The following is a 14,173-nucleotide window of genomic DNA, read 5'->3' as shown; positions in this document are numbered from 1 at the left end:
GACAACAAAATCACACAAAAATGATCAATGGAAATCAAATTTATCAACCCATGGAGGTCTGGATTTGGAGTCACACTCAAAATTAAAGTGGAAACCACTCTACAGACTGATCCAACTTTGATGTAATGTCCTTAAAACAAGTCAAAATGAGGCTCAGTAGTGTGTGTGGCCTCCACGTGCCTGTATGATCTCCCTACAACACCTGGGCATGCTCCTGATGAGGTGGCGGATGGTCTCCTGAGGGATCTCCTCCCAGACCTGGACTAAAGCATCCGCCAACTCCTGGACAGTCTGTGGTGCAACGTGGCGTTGGTGGATGGAGCGAGACATGATGTCCCAGATGTGCTCAATTGGATTCAGGTCTGGGGAACGGGCGGGCCAGTCCATAGCATCAATGCCTTCCTCTTGCAGGAACTGCTGACACACTCTAGCCACATGAGGTCTAGCATTGCCTTGCATTAGGAGGAACCCAGGACCAACCACACCAGCATATTGTCTCACAAGGGGTCTGAGGATCTCATCTCGGTACCTAATGGCAGTCAGTCTACCTCTGGCGAGCACATGGAGGGCTGTGCGGCCCCCCAAAGAAATGCCACCCCAAACCATGACTGACCCACCGCCAAACCGGTCATGCTGGAGGATGTTGCAGGCAGCAGAATGTTCTCCACGGCGTCTCCAGACTCTGTCACGTCTGTCACGTGCTCAGTATGAACCTGCTTTCATCTGTGAAGAGCACAGCGCGCCAGTGGCGAATTTGCCAATCTTGGTGTTCTCTGGAAAATGCCAAACGTCCCGAATGGTGTTGGGCTGTAAGCACAACCCCAACCTGTGGACGTCAGGCCCTCATACCACTCTCATGGAGTCTGTTTCTGACCGTTTGAGCAGACACACGCCAGCATTCAAAAGTGACCAAAACATCAGCCAGGAAGCATAGGAACTGAGAAGTGGTCTGTGGTCACCACCTGCAAAACCACTTCTTTATTGGGGGTGTCTTGCTAATTGCCTATAATTTCAATTGTCTATTGTCTAATTGTAGATTATTTGGCTGGATTCTTTCTAAGTCTCATTTAAACCTTCAACATTTACTCTGCCCAACACTCTGTGCTATGAGCTTAATATTAAAAGTTCACTTTGACACCTGGAGCAAAACTCACCATAACTGAACATACAGGAACTCTCGCTCTCCCACCTCCTCTCCCAAAGGACTACAGAGTGCTAGAATGACTCCTACGCACCAGCCCTGGGGCTTATTCCTCAGTCACTTTCCATGAGGTTTTACTGTGGAGCGGAGGAGTGATTCACTGCAGTGCCCGGCACACAGCAGACTGGCAGTGACATTTACCACCCGTGTCTACTGGGAAATGTAGTATATGAGCTGCTGGGGGGAAAGGCTTTTTGTATTGGACTTGCAAAACAGCTACTTCAGCTCAGGAAGAGGTGCATTGCACCGTCTAATTGGAGTACATCTGACCTCCTTAGGCGGTCGATAAAATGAATAGGAAGGAGCTGAACGGGAGGCGCCTCTATGTGGGCCGTGCCCATAAAAAAGTAGAGCGCCTGACGTAGCTGAAGAAAAGGTTTATAGAGGTCAACCAACCACCCCCCTTCCCCTCTGGCTACTTCATGCCACAAGGCTGGCTCAGCTGAGCCCCAGCTCTCGCTGGGTGACCCATGTCCAGGAGCTATTTAAAGAGATACTTTGGGACTTTGGCAATGAGTCAGACGAACACGTGTGATACCATTTTTATGTCTCCGTGTCCAGTATGACGGAAGTTAAGAGGTAGTTTCGCGAGTCAACGGTAACTAGCGTTAGCGCACTCACTGGAAGTCTATGGGTACAGTGTCTGCTAGCATGCTAGTAGCTACCCATAGACTTCCAGTCATTGCAGTGATCAGACTACAATCCAAGAAGTGGACCACAAGATGTCAATAATAGCCTTCTTTATGGAAGGCCATATCCAGGAGGCGTAGATGTGTGTGAACTAGTTTCTCCATCAGCAGCGGAGAGACCCACACCGCGACCAGAAACACACACGAAGGTGATGTGACGAAGGCTAGAAACATGGTTTATCGTGGCTTTCTTTAAGAGAAACGGGGAGAGAGACAGCGTAGTTGGGATGCATGAGGGAGCCTATAGCTCACCCTGCATTACAGACGTCCCTGACTCATTGATATTCCCCACGCCTGCTCCTCTCCCTGTGCTCTACGTGGATTGATTCCCACATTAGGGTGTGCGTCAAATGGCTCCCTAGTCCCGACACTATAGGGCAGTTGACCCTGACTTTGAATACCATCGCTATAGGGGATAGGGTGCCCTTTGGGAGGAAGCCATGTTGTTCTGGAGAACTTGTCTAAAGACATTGAAAAGGTCCAATGCAACCGTTTTTATCTTAATATCAAATCATTTCTGGGTAAGAATTAAGTACATTACTGTGATCATTTTAATTGAAAACAAACAAAAATAGCTCCTGAGCAAAGAGCAATTTCTCAAGCAAGAATTTAGCTAGTTGTCTGGGAGTGTTCTGAGTGGGGAGGGGAAAACTGAACACTAGCTGTTATAGACAGAGGTTTGGAACGCTCTTTCTTATTGGTCTATTAACTCATTTGTCACCAGGCAGGACAAAACTCCATCCCACCACAACAGGCAGACATTTTCAGGCAGCCATTTCAAACAGCTCTTACACTAAAAGAGCGTTACCATCATTTCCACAATTTGACAGTTTTATTCTATATTGTGGAAATGTATATAAAACATAGGAAAATCATGTATACGTTTGCAGAAACTAAAACACGTTTTTGACTGCTTTAAGCTAAACAACGTCCTTAACTTCAGAAGAGTTCTCTTTCACCCCCCTCCTCCTTTACCTCTCTCCCCTAAACGATCACCCTCAAGCCCATGGAACAGACAGACTAGCACGTGGATGGCCGACCCTCCTCCTGCAAGATGTCGCTCCAACAGGGTTGGAGCAAAACCCTGCATTGCGACAGGCTCTCCAGGAGGATGGTTGACCAGTCCAATACAGCTGATATAATAATACACAACTATCACCTCACGTCACCTCTTGCCCTCAATTCCATGTAGCAAATGACCCCAGCCTCACCAATACAATAGGTGACACACAGATAGGAAGTGAAAAGAAGATTCTAACCTTTTGCCTTTGTGGTCCATTACATTTTGTTAAAAAGGTCACTGAAATGCTTTACAACCGGTTGGTCAAAACAAGCTTTGTGATTGGTTGAGACGCTTTCTAAGCCATACAAAAAAAAAAAAAAAAAAAAGTTTAGCATTGGTAAGAATTTGATGCAAAATGGGCATTTTGTTTTCTGTTCCATCTGAGAAATCTCTACGCATTCACTGTCCCATCAGCCCAGCCAGCCAATTCATTAACGTGATCTCCACTGTAAATGCATCTAGACATTATTTCCCCTTGCTTCTAGCCTACACAATTGCTATATTCGGGCACAACACCACAACACAAAACCTCCGCTTCAGTTTTGACGGCCTCCGGAAACCATTTAAAAAGGAGTGAACACTGTCCGTTGAATACATTTAAATGGGTACACTTTATGGAAATCCAAATATAAGCTTGCTTCTAGGCCTACAGAGCATTGGGAAAGTATTCAGACCCTTTGACTTTTTCCACATTTTGTTACGTTAGTTTTTCCCTAATCAATCTACACACAATACCCCATAATGACAAAGCAAATACATTTTATTTTATTTTAAACATGACATTTACATAACTATTCAGACTCTTTACTCGGGACGTTGTTGAAGCACCTTTTTGCAGCATATAAAGCCTCAAGTCGTCTTGGGTATGAGGCTACAAGCTTGGCACACCTGCCTTTGGGGAGTTTCTCCCATTCTCTGCAAATCCTCTCAAGCGCCGTCAGTTTGGATGGGGAGCGTCGCTGCACAGCCATTTTCAGGTCTCTCCAGAGATGCTTGATTGGGTTCAAGTCCGGGCTCTGGTTGGGCCACTCAAGGACATTCAGAGACTTGTCTCGAAGTCACTCCTGCGTTGTCTTGGCTGTGTGCTTAGGGTTGCTGTCCTGTTGGAAGGTGAACCTACGCCCAAGTCTGAGGTCCTGAGGGCTCTGGAGCAGGTTTTCCATCAAGGACCTCTGTACTTTGCTCCGTTCATCTTTCCCTCAATCCTGATTAGTCACCGTAGGTATGGTGCCAGGTTTTCTCCAGACATGCTAGGCATTCAGGCCGAGTTCAATCTATGTTTCATCAGACCAGAGATTCTTGTTTATCATGGTCTGAGATTCCTTTTGGTGCCTTTTGGCAAACTCAAAGCAGGCTGTCATGTGCCTTTTACGGAAAAGTGTCTTCCGTCTGGCCACTCTACTATGAAGGCCTGATTGGTGCCCAGAGATGGTTGTCCTTCTGGAAGGTACTCATCTCCACAGAGGAACATGGGAGTTCTGTCAGAGTGACCAAGGCCCTTCTCCCCCAATTGCTCAGTTTGGCCAGCTCTAGGAAGAGTCTTGGTGGTTCAAAACTTCTCCCTTTTAAGAATGATGGAGGCCACTGTGTTCTTGGGGACCTTCAATCCTTCAGTCATTTTTGGTACCCTTCCCCAGATCTGTGCCTCGACACAATTTTGTCTCAGAGCTCTACGGACAATTTCTTACGACCTCATGGCTTGGTTTTCAACTGTGGGAACGTATATAGACATGATTTGGAAAGGCACACACCTATCCAATCAAATGCATATACGACAGGTGGACTTCAAGTTCTAGAAACATCTCAAGGATGATCAATAGAAACAATGCATCTGAGCTCAACTTCGAGTTTCATAGCAAAAAACTAAATAAAACAATGACTTGGTTTTTCATCATGGTCATATTGTCTGTAGATTGATGAGTGCTCAATTGGATTCAGGTCTGGGGAACGGGCGGGTCTGGGGAACGGGCAGGCCAGTCCATAGCATCAATGCCTTCCTCTTGCAGGAACTGCTGACACACTCTAGCCACATGAGGTCTAGCATTGCCTTGCATTAGGAGGAACCCAGGACCAACCACACCAGCATATGGTCTCACAAGGGGTCTGAGGATCTCATCTCGGTACCTAATGGCAGTCAGTCTACCTCTGGCGAGCACATGGAGGGCTGTGCGGCCCCCCAAAGAAATGCCACCCCACACCATTACTGACCCACAGCCAAACCAGTCATGCTGGAGGATGGTGCAGGCAGCAGAACGTTCTCCACTGCGTTTCCAGACTGTCACATGCTCAGTGTGAACCTGCTTTCATCTGTGAATAGCACAGGGCGCCAGTGGCGAATTTGCCAATCTCACCTGCAAGGTGTTGGGCTGTAAGCACAGCTCCCACCTGTGGACGTCGGGCCCTCATAACACCCTCATGAAGTCTGTTTCTGACCGTTTGAGCAGACACATGCAGATTTGTGGCCTGCTGGAGGTCATTTTGCAGGGCTCTGGCAGTGCTCCTCCTGCTCCTCCTTGCACAAAGGCAGAGGTAGCGGTCCTGCTGCTGGGTTGTTGTCCTCCTACGGCCTCCTCCACGTCTCCTGTTGTACTGGCCTGTCTCCTGGTAGCGCCTCCATGCTCTGGACACTACGCTGACAGACACAGCAAACCCACAGCTCGCATTGATGTGCCATACTGGATGAGCTGCACTACCTGAGCCACTTGTGTGGGTTGTAGACTCCGTCTCATGCTACCACTAGAGTGAAAGCACCGCCAGCATTCAAAAGTGACCAAAACATCAGCCAGGAAGCATAGGAACTGAGAAGTGGTCTGTGGTCACCACCTGCAGAACCACTCCTTTATTGGGGGTGTCTTGCTAATTGCCTACAATTTCCACCTGTTGTCTATTCCATTTGCACAACAGCATGTGAAATTTATTGTCAATCAGTGTTGCTTCCTAAGTGGGCAGTTTGATTTCACAGAAGTGTGATTGACTTGGAGTTACATTGTGTTGTTTAAGTGTTCCCTTTATTTTTTTGAGCAGTGTACATAAAGGTGCATATAAAGCACATGGGACATTAATAATCTTAAATTAGTTTTAGGACTAATTTCAGAATTTACATTATTACGAAACTTAAGTTCACTAACAAAACATCTATATTATTAACACTCAAAGGCCATTACCTTTCTAAAAATACACATTCAAGGATCAGCCCCCCCCGGGCTTAAAAATACCACTATTATAGAATTGCTTTCCTACTCAACCTTAACAAGCATATCAGCCCAAAATAGCAGTCAGTCAGTTCGACCACTTCAGGACACGTAATAGAAATGCCTTTATCCCCCTAATGGTTGAGGTACAGAACCTCTAAAAGGCTTCTTCCTAGAGTGTAGGTCAGGGGTCTCCAACTCTGTTCCTGTAGACAGAGCCTTGGTGTGTACAGGGTTTTGATCCAACCCAGCTCCAAAAACACACCTCTTATTCACTCTGGATCTTAATATCTGGAATCGGATGTATTCGTGCTGGGCAGGAACAAAAGCCTACACCTCCATTTAGCTCTCCAGGACCGAGAGTTGGAGATCACTCGCTTATTAGGAAACAAGGACGCTGTAGATTAGAGGGTGATTACGGGGAGTTTTAAATGGCTTAGATAATGACAATGTAGGCCAGGGGTGTCAAACTAAATTCCTGAAGGGCTAAGTGTCAGCGGGATTTCGCTCCTCCCTTTGATTAGTTAGGAACTCCCCTCACCTGGTTGTTGGATTCATTTATCTAATTGGACACCAATTGAAAGGGAATAACAAAAAACCAGGAAACACATGGCCCTCCGGGAATTGAGTTTGACACCCTGATGTAGGCTAATACAAAACGTGACAAGACGTGCTTTTGGGCACTCACCGGCCTCTCCTGCTCCAGAATGGATGATTTCCCAGGCTCATACTCAAATATACTCCTGGGTTCAGCGCGGTACTTTCTCGTGTCCACTTTCCTATCGGGAGGGCCCCACTGATTCCTGGTGAGAGAAAAAAAAAACATCAGTGTGATCTTGGACCTAGTTTAAGATGAGACCTAGACGTAGGTTCTAGGTCTAAGGTAACACCTAAGGTGAGGGTCTCAAGTGACTAGGCCTAGGTAAGAACAAGCCTATGTCTAGGTCTACATTGCAGGCTAGGCCTAAGTCTAAGCCTTAAATGTAGACTAAAAGGTCATTGGTCTAGGACCAAGCGAAAGAAAACCAGATCGCAGCGTCTTACATGGTGTCGGGCGAGTCTCGCTCCCGGTCGCTGTCTCTGGACCTCAGCTGTAGGAGGGAGGGCTTGGGCGGGGGTGGCGGTGGCACGGGGGAGGGCTCCCTGAAGGTCCCGGGGCCTCCGTTGTCCGACGGGCTCTTGGCCAGGGGCCGGTACGTTTGTGTCCTGGGGGGAGGGTAGGCCACGGTGGGGTTGGAGGACTGACCATATGTGTCTATAGATAGATAGGAGAGAGAGATATAGAGAGAGGAGAGAAAGGGGAGAGAGAGAGAGGGGGAGAGAGGAGAGAGAGAGAAAGAGAGAGAAAGAAAGAGAAAGTGAGAGAAAGAGGGAAAGAGAGAGAGAGAGAAAGAGAGAGAGATAGAAAGAGAGAGAGAGAAAGAGAGAGAAAGAGAGAGAAAGAAAGAAAGAGAGAAAGAAAAAGAAAGAGAGAGAGAGAGAGAGAGAGAGAGAGAGAAAGAGAGAGAGAAAGAAAAAGAAAGAGAGAAAGAGAGAGAGAGAGAGAGAGAGAGAGAGAGAGAGAGAGAGAGAGAGAGAGAGAGAGAGAGAGAGAAAGAAAAAGAGAGAAAGAGAGAGAGAGAGAGAGAAAGAAAGAGAAAGAGAAAGAGAGAAAGAAAGAGAGAGAGAAAGAGAGAGAAAGAGAGAGAAAGAGAAAGAAAGAGAGAGAAAGAGAGAAAGAAAGAGAGAGAGAGAAAGAAAGAAAGAGAAAGAAAGAAAAAGAAAGAAAGAGGGGTAGATAGAGGAGATAGAGAGAAGAGAGAGAGAGAGGAGAGAAGAGAGAGAGAGAGGAGAAGAGAGAGAGAGAAAATAGAGAAAGAGGTGGAGGAAGAATAGAGAGAGACATGATGGGGCGGGAAAAATAGAAAGAGCGATAAAGACAGAAAGAGTGAAAAGAAAGGAGAAGAAGGGGCTGGTAAACTAAGCATTCTTGTGAGTCAGGTGTTTTCATTGTCCTTGAACACAGGACAACGTGACGAACCAGCGGCATACATTTGAATATTCAAGAAGAGATCTTTGAGACGCTTACCACTGTCACCGCTGACAGTGTATGTGGCGTTGTACGAGTCGGCATAGTCGTCATCTGTAAAAACACGGAAGAAGGTGAGCAGAACACACACACCCTGCTGAGACCACCCCTTTCCCTGCCTCCATTTGTGCGCACCCACACACACACACAGATTCCCTTCCTCCATTACTGCAGAAATATTCTGCCCGTCTCAGGGAAAACATCAGTGGGCACACTAAGACACCCTATGTAGCTTATCAGCAGGGTGAATACTGAAGATCAAAGTACAAGGACCCAGGATAATGAATGGCTGACTATTGACATTCTTTGAGAACTACAATATACTGTGTGTGTGTGTGTGTGTGTGTGTTAAGAACAAATATGCCTTGTATTGACTATGTGATTTGGTGACGCCCACACAACGGAGCAGCGATCGCGGCAGTGCATCTGTAGGTTCGATTAGACGCCGCTTCTTCTTTCTCTTCTTTCTCTTTCTATTGCCCTCCCTGTATCAGTCTCAGTCTCTCCCCCTTCTACACTCTGTCTAATGAGTTCTGGCTCAACAAGGGCACATAGAGAAACCCACACACACAAACACAATACATGCATGTCCATCCACACACATATATACACACTACATGACCAAAAGTATGTGGACACCTGCTGAACATCTCATTCCAAAATCATAGGCCTTAATATGGAGTTGGTCCCCCCTTTGCTGGTATAACAGCCCCCATTCCTCTGGGAAGGCTTTCCATTAGATGGAACATTGCTGCGGGGACTTGCTTCCATTCAGCCACAAGAGCATTAGTGAGGTCGGGCACTGACGTTGGGCGATTAGGCCTGGCTTGCAGTCGGCGATCCAATTAATCCCAACGATGTTCAATGGGGTTGAGGTCAGGGCTCTATGCGGGCCAGTCAAGTTCTTCCACACCCATCTCGACAACTTATTTCTTTATGGACCTCCCTTTGTGCACGGGGGCATTCTCATGCTGAAACAGGAAATGGCCTTCCCCAAACATTTGCCACAAAGTTGGAAGTGCAGAATCATCTAGAATGTCAGTGTATGCTGTAGCGTTAAGATTTCCCTTCACTGGAATTAAGGGGACAAGCCCAAACCATGAAAAACTGCCCCACACCACTATTCCTCCTCCCCCAAACTTTACAGTTGCGACTATTCATTGGGGCAGGTCCCGTTCTCCTGGCATCCGCCAAATCTAGAGTTGTCCGTCAGACTGCCAGATGGCGAAGCGTGATTCATCACTCCAGAGAATGAAGTTCCACTGCTCCAATTGCAGCAAGCTTTATACCACTCCAGCCGACGCTTGGCATTGCGCATGGTGATCTTAGGCTGAAACCCATTTCATGAAGCTCACGACGAACAGTTCTTGTGCTGACGTTGCTTCCAGAAGCAGTTTGGAACTCGGTAGTGAGTGTTGCAACGGAGGACAGACAATTTTTTACACCCTATGAGCTCCAGCACTCAGCAGACTCGTTCTGTGAGCTTGTGTGGCCTACCACTTCGTGGCCGAGCTGTTGTTGCTCCTAGACGTTTCTACTTCACAATAACAGCACTTACAGTTGACCGGGGGATCCAGCAGGGCAGAAAGTTGACAAACAGTTTGTCAAATTTCTGCCCTGGGATGCCAAGTTCCCAACAAGTCAGTTTGTCAAATTTCTGCCCTGCTGGATCCCCCAGTCAACTGTAAGTGCTGTTATTGTGAAGTAGAAACGTCTAGGAGCAACAACAGCTCGGCCACGAAGTGGTAGGCCACACAAGCTCACAGAACGAGTCTGCTGAGTGCTGGAGCGCATAGGGTGTAAAAAATTGTCTGTCCTCCGTTGCAACACTCACTACCGAGTACCAAACCTACGTTGAAAGTCACTGAGCTCTTCAGTAAGGCCATTCTACTGCCAATGTTTGTCTATGGAGATTGCGCGGCTATATGCGCTCGATTTTATACACCTGTCAGCAACGGGTGCGGCTGAAATAACCGAATCCACTAATTTGAAGGGATGTCCACATCCTTTTGTGTATATAGTGCCCCCCCCCCCCCTGTTGTATTAGGCACATGGGACCAATAAAATGGGATTTGACCGTACACATTGCAATGGACACAGTGTACGGTCTCCTCCTGTCTGCTGTACATCCACCCCACCTGCTTTGTGAACCATGTGGATCTGCTTGAACATGGTCTTGTACCAGTCCTTCGGCCTATCCACCGTCTGTGGGGAGAGAGAAAACCAATCAGAAATCAATGTAGGCTACGGACAGACAGGCAGGCAGACAGACGGGCGGCCAGAGAGGCGGATCGATGGATAGATGGACAGGACACGTGCAAAGAAAAGTCTGTGTGCATAACCACGTGTTTTTGTTTGTCACTCACACACACTCCCACACACTCAGTCATCTGTCATCGGCTGACAGAGGAAGTTCATTTCTTGGCCAGTCGATAGCATTGACCGCAACCGCGACCTGACTAGGCAGAAAAGTGTCTGTTTTGAGTCCAGAGTGTGTGTGCGTATGTGTGTGTGTGTGTTTGACCAGACGTACCCAGATGGCCCAAGCCTGTCTACACCCCCGCTAATACCATGGATACCAGCGAGGGGCCAGAAAAAATTTCCGCACAGCGCATCTGTCTCTCTCTCTGCCTCTCTCCCCTTCTCCATGCGCTTCACAATAGAGCGAGGACTAGTGTCTGAAGTACTGTTATAGACGGCTGAGATACATACACACTTGGATGCGGGTACACACACACACACACACACGCACACACACAGGGAGAGAGACAGAGAGAGAGAGAAAAAGGCTGCTCATTGCCCTGTAGTACAATAACGAGGACTTTGACTAAGTCCCTAATTATAGCTAGCGGACATAAAAAGGTAGGGAGAGAGAAAGAGGGCGAGAGAGAGAGAGAGAAAGGGCTCTGAATAAGGGGTCTAAAGCTGCTGACATCTCAAAAGCATTCCTCCCACTGGGCCCTGCACACATATCAGAAGCAGACAGGGATAGTCAAGGCCAGAGCTACTCCACGTTCCCCAAGGAAAAACACAACGGTGAGTCATGAGTGCATCCCAAACGGCCCCCTGTTCCCTACATCGTGCACTACTTTTGGCCAAGCTACATGGGTTCCGGTCAAAAGTGGTGCACTATAAAGGGAATGGGGTGCCGTGTGGGACAGAGCCACCGTCAACGACCACCAGATCTGGAATACAGGCTTACTGCTCTGTAGTGAAATTCATCCCACTTAAAATGAAACTGAGCTTTTTTAAGCCTTCTTAAAGTGTGTTCTTAAAGTAGGTGTCCAAACAGTTTGTTTTGTTGCACTTGTCTTGTCGTCTGTATGCCTGCGTGTACATGCATGCGTGTGTGTGTGTGACTGCGTGGGTCCTCGCCTCACCGTGCGAATGGCGATTGGGATGCCCGTGTCATCCACGGGGCCAATGCCCTCGTAGTGGGGCGCCTTGATGACCGACACCCTCTTCTCTTCCTCGGAAAAGCGGGCGATGGGCACCGTGCTGCTCACGCTGGTGTGGCCCGACATCACCGACTCTGAACCTTCTTTATGGTGTGTGTGTGTGTGTGTGTGTGTGTGTGTGTAGTGTAGAGTAGTATGTGGAAGGGGAGAAAAAAAGGGATGAATAGAGGACAGTGAACTGATGTGAGTGATTTGGATGGGCTGGCCCAGAAAACACACAAATGTACACGCTCTCCTTACATTCTGCATTTCATACAGATGTGCACACGCAGTCACACACACACAAACAAACGTACTAAACAGCAGCCTCCTCACCACACACACTCTTAGCCACAAATGTTTTATTTATTTATTTATTTTTACCTTTATTTTACTAGGCAAGTCAGTTAAGAACAAATTCTTATTTTCAATGACGGCCTAGGAACAGTGGGTTAACTGCCTGTTCAGGGGCAGAATGACAGATTTGTACCTTGTCAGCTCGGGTATTCGAACTTGCAACCTTTCGGTTACTAGTTTAACGCTCTAACCACTAGGCTACCCTGCCGCCCCGTTGGTTAGCCAAGCACTTCAGAGTAGTGGGGAAACAGTTTATTAGAGATATCCACTGAGTATACCAAACATTAGGAACAACTTCCTAATATTGAGTTGCGCACCCCCCCACCCCATTTTGCCCTCAGAACAGCCTCAATTCATCAAGGAATGGACTCCACAAGGTGTCAAAAGCGTTCCACAGGGATGCTGGCCCATGTTAACTCCAATGCTTCCCACAGTTGTGTCAAGTTGGCTGGATGCGTTTTAGGTGGTGGGCCATTCTTGATACACACAGGAAACTGTTGAGCATGAAAAACCCAACTGTCTCAAGGCTTAAAAATCCTACTTTAACCCGTCTCTCCCCCTTCATCTACGCAGATTGAAGTGTCATCAACAAGGGATCATAGCTTTCACCTGGTCAGTGTCATGGAAAGAGGTGTTCCTCATGCTTTGTATACAGCGTATCCAGTATATCATAGTAAATGTAGGGCAAAGCTGATGCGAGTTATGAGCCGATAAGCATATTCCCAGGTCGACTCTGTCAGCCATTCATTTCCCACTGTGCTCCCCTATCGATTAGGTCCCGTCTGCCTCTAATGGGTGTAGATACATCATATCCTGCAAACCTCAATAGTCCCATTACATCAACTAACTAGACAAGTGCATTAAAGAGCCATTAGCTCTGGGCGGTAGTAATAGTGAGGGGATCGACATCAGAACAAAGTCAAAGTTTGGGTTCAAGGTAAATCACCACAGTGTCGTGACAACGCGTACATTCACAGACATCAGAATACCGGTAATCAATTGGTTTACTTTGTATGGAGGCGTCCTGTGGTTCAGGACCATTCTTAGGGTAAGACTTCCTGGTTATGTAGTGGTTGATTGAATTATTATGTTTCATCAAGCCTTATTCTGTGCTCATTATTTTCTTTAAAAAGGTAGACTCAGCAATATGGCATTGTGGTTCATAGCAGAGCAAATGCCTGCTTTTGCACAAGACAACAGACATTCTAAAAATCAGACCAGGCTGACACAGGTCGGGATTCCCGCTCTCACCTGCGCTCCGACTCTGCATGTGAACCACCCCTGGGCTGAACGAGGCGGGGAGAGGGGGGTAGGCCGGGGGTGAGGAGGGTCTCTGGGGGTGGGGCGCACTTCCATTCATAGCCACTTGAATAGCTTGGCCCTGGAGGGGAGAGAGAGTGAAAAGAGAAAAAGAGAGAGCGAGGGGAGATGAAGACACACAGACAGACAGACAGACAGACACACACACAGAGACAGAACCAGGTAAAGGTTTATAGCTGTCAAAACTGATGAGACAGACACCCGCATGATGTTATCAGCTGGTTAAGAATCAAAGACTCGCTACTAAGAATCGATGAGTCTGTAATAAGAGGTTAACAAGGTTACCAGTAAGACTGAAATAACTATACGAGTAGATTTTAAGGGCCAAAGTGAAATAGGTCAATCTGATTGTTAGGAGAGGAGTGCAACAGACAGTATTGGAAAATCGTGCTGCATCAGAGAGAACAGAAACAGGTTAGTTCAAAGGAAGTAGTCGAGTAGCTGGAAATCAACAAACATGGGCTTACTTCAATCAGGGATGTCCTTATTGGTTAGAAACGACACAGTGCAAACATAGAAGACTGTGTCACATCACTGTCACATTGAAAGACCAACAATCAAAACTCCCACAATGATTTAACAGACATAGGAAAGAAGTTGTAGTGCCTAAGAGTTAATGACAGTTGGACAAATCCTCACATCTTGGTATGTGAGAAACACACACAAACGACACGTTACATAGGTGAAGGGAGATGTTATGACAGGGACAAGGGGGTAGGGCATACAAGAGCGCCTCACTCAAAGACGGGTGAGTGGATTAGTTGGAGGAGCTTGTAAACACTGGAATGTCTGGGTGGGTAACAGGTTTGGGGGTTTGGGGGGGGGGGGCTCAAGCTTCCTTGGTGTA

General features: G+C 47.2%; 1 protein-coding gene across 1 annotated transcript in view; it reads right to left on the bottom strand.

Annotated features, from left to right (window-relative positions):
- The window catches only part of sorbs2a (sorbin and SH3 domain containing 2a), a 105,035-nt gene that overhangs the window by 24,942 nt on the left and 65,920 nt on the right, over positions 1 to 14,173 (bottom strand). Inside the window, exons 8-13 of the mRNA XM_064926175.1 lie at positions 13,258 to 13,387; positions 11,593 to 11,753; positions 10,351 to 10,417; positions 8,213 to 8,266; positions 7,189 to 7,399; positions 6,833 to 6,947 (exon numbers count right to left, since the gene is read on the bottom strand). Coding sequence (XP_064782247.1) covers positions 6,833 to 6,947; positions 7,189 to 7,399; positions 8,213 to 8,266; positions 10,351 to 10,417; positions 11,593 to 11,753; positions 13,258 to 13,387 — 738 coding nt within the window. The remainder of the gene's footprint in view (positions 1 to 6,832; positions 6,948 to 7,188; positions 7,400 to 8,212; positions 8,267 to 10,350; positions 10,418 to 11,592; positions 11,754 to 13,257; positions 13,388 to 14,173) is intronic.

Source organism: Oncorhynchus masou, chromosome 20 (assembly GCF_036934945.1).
Source record: "Oncorhynchus masou masou isolate Uvic2021 chromosome 20, UVic_Omas_1.1, whole genome shotgun sequence".
NCBI classification, from domain to species: Eukaryota; Metazoa; Chordata; class Actinopteri; order Salmoniformes; family Salmonidae; genus Oncorhynchus; species Oncorhynchus masou.
This window is presented reverse-complemented; position numbering and strand designations above follow the sequence as displayed.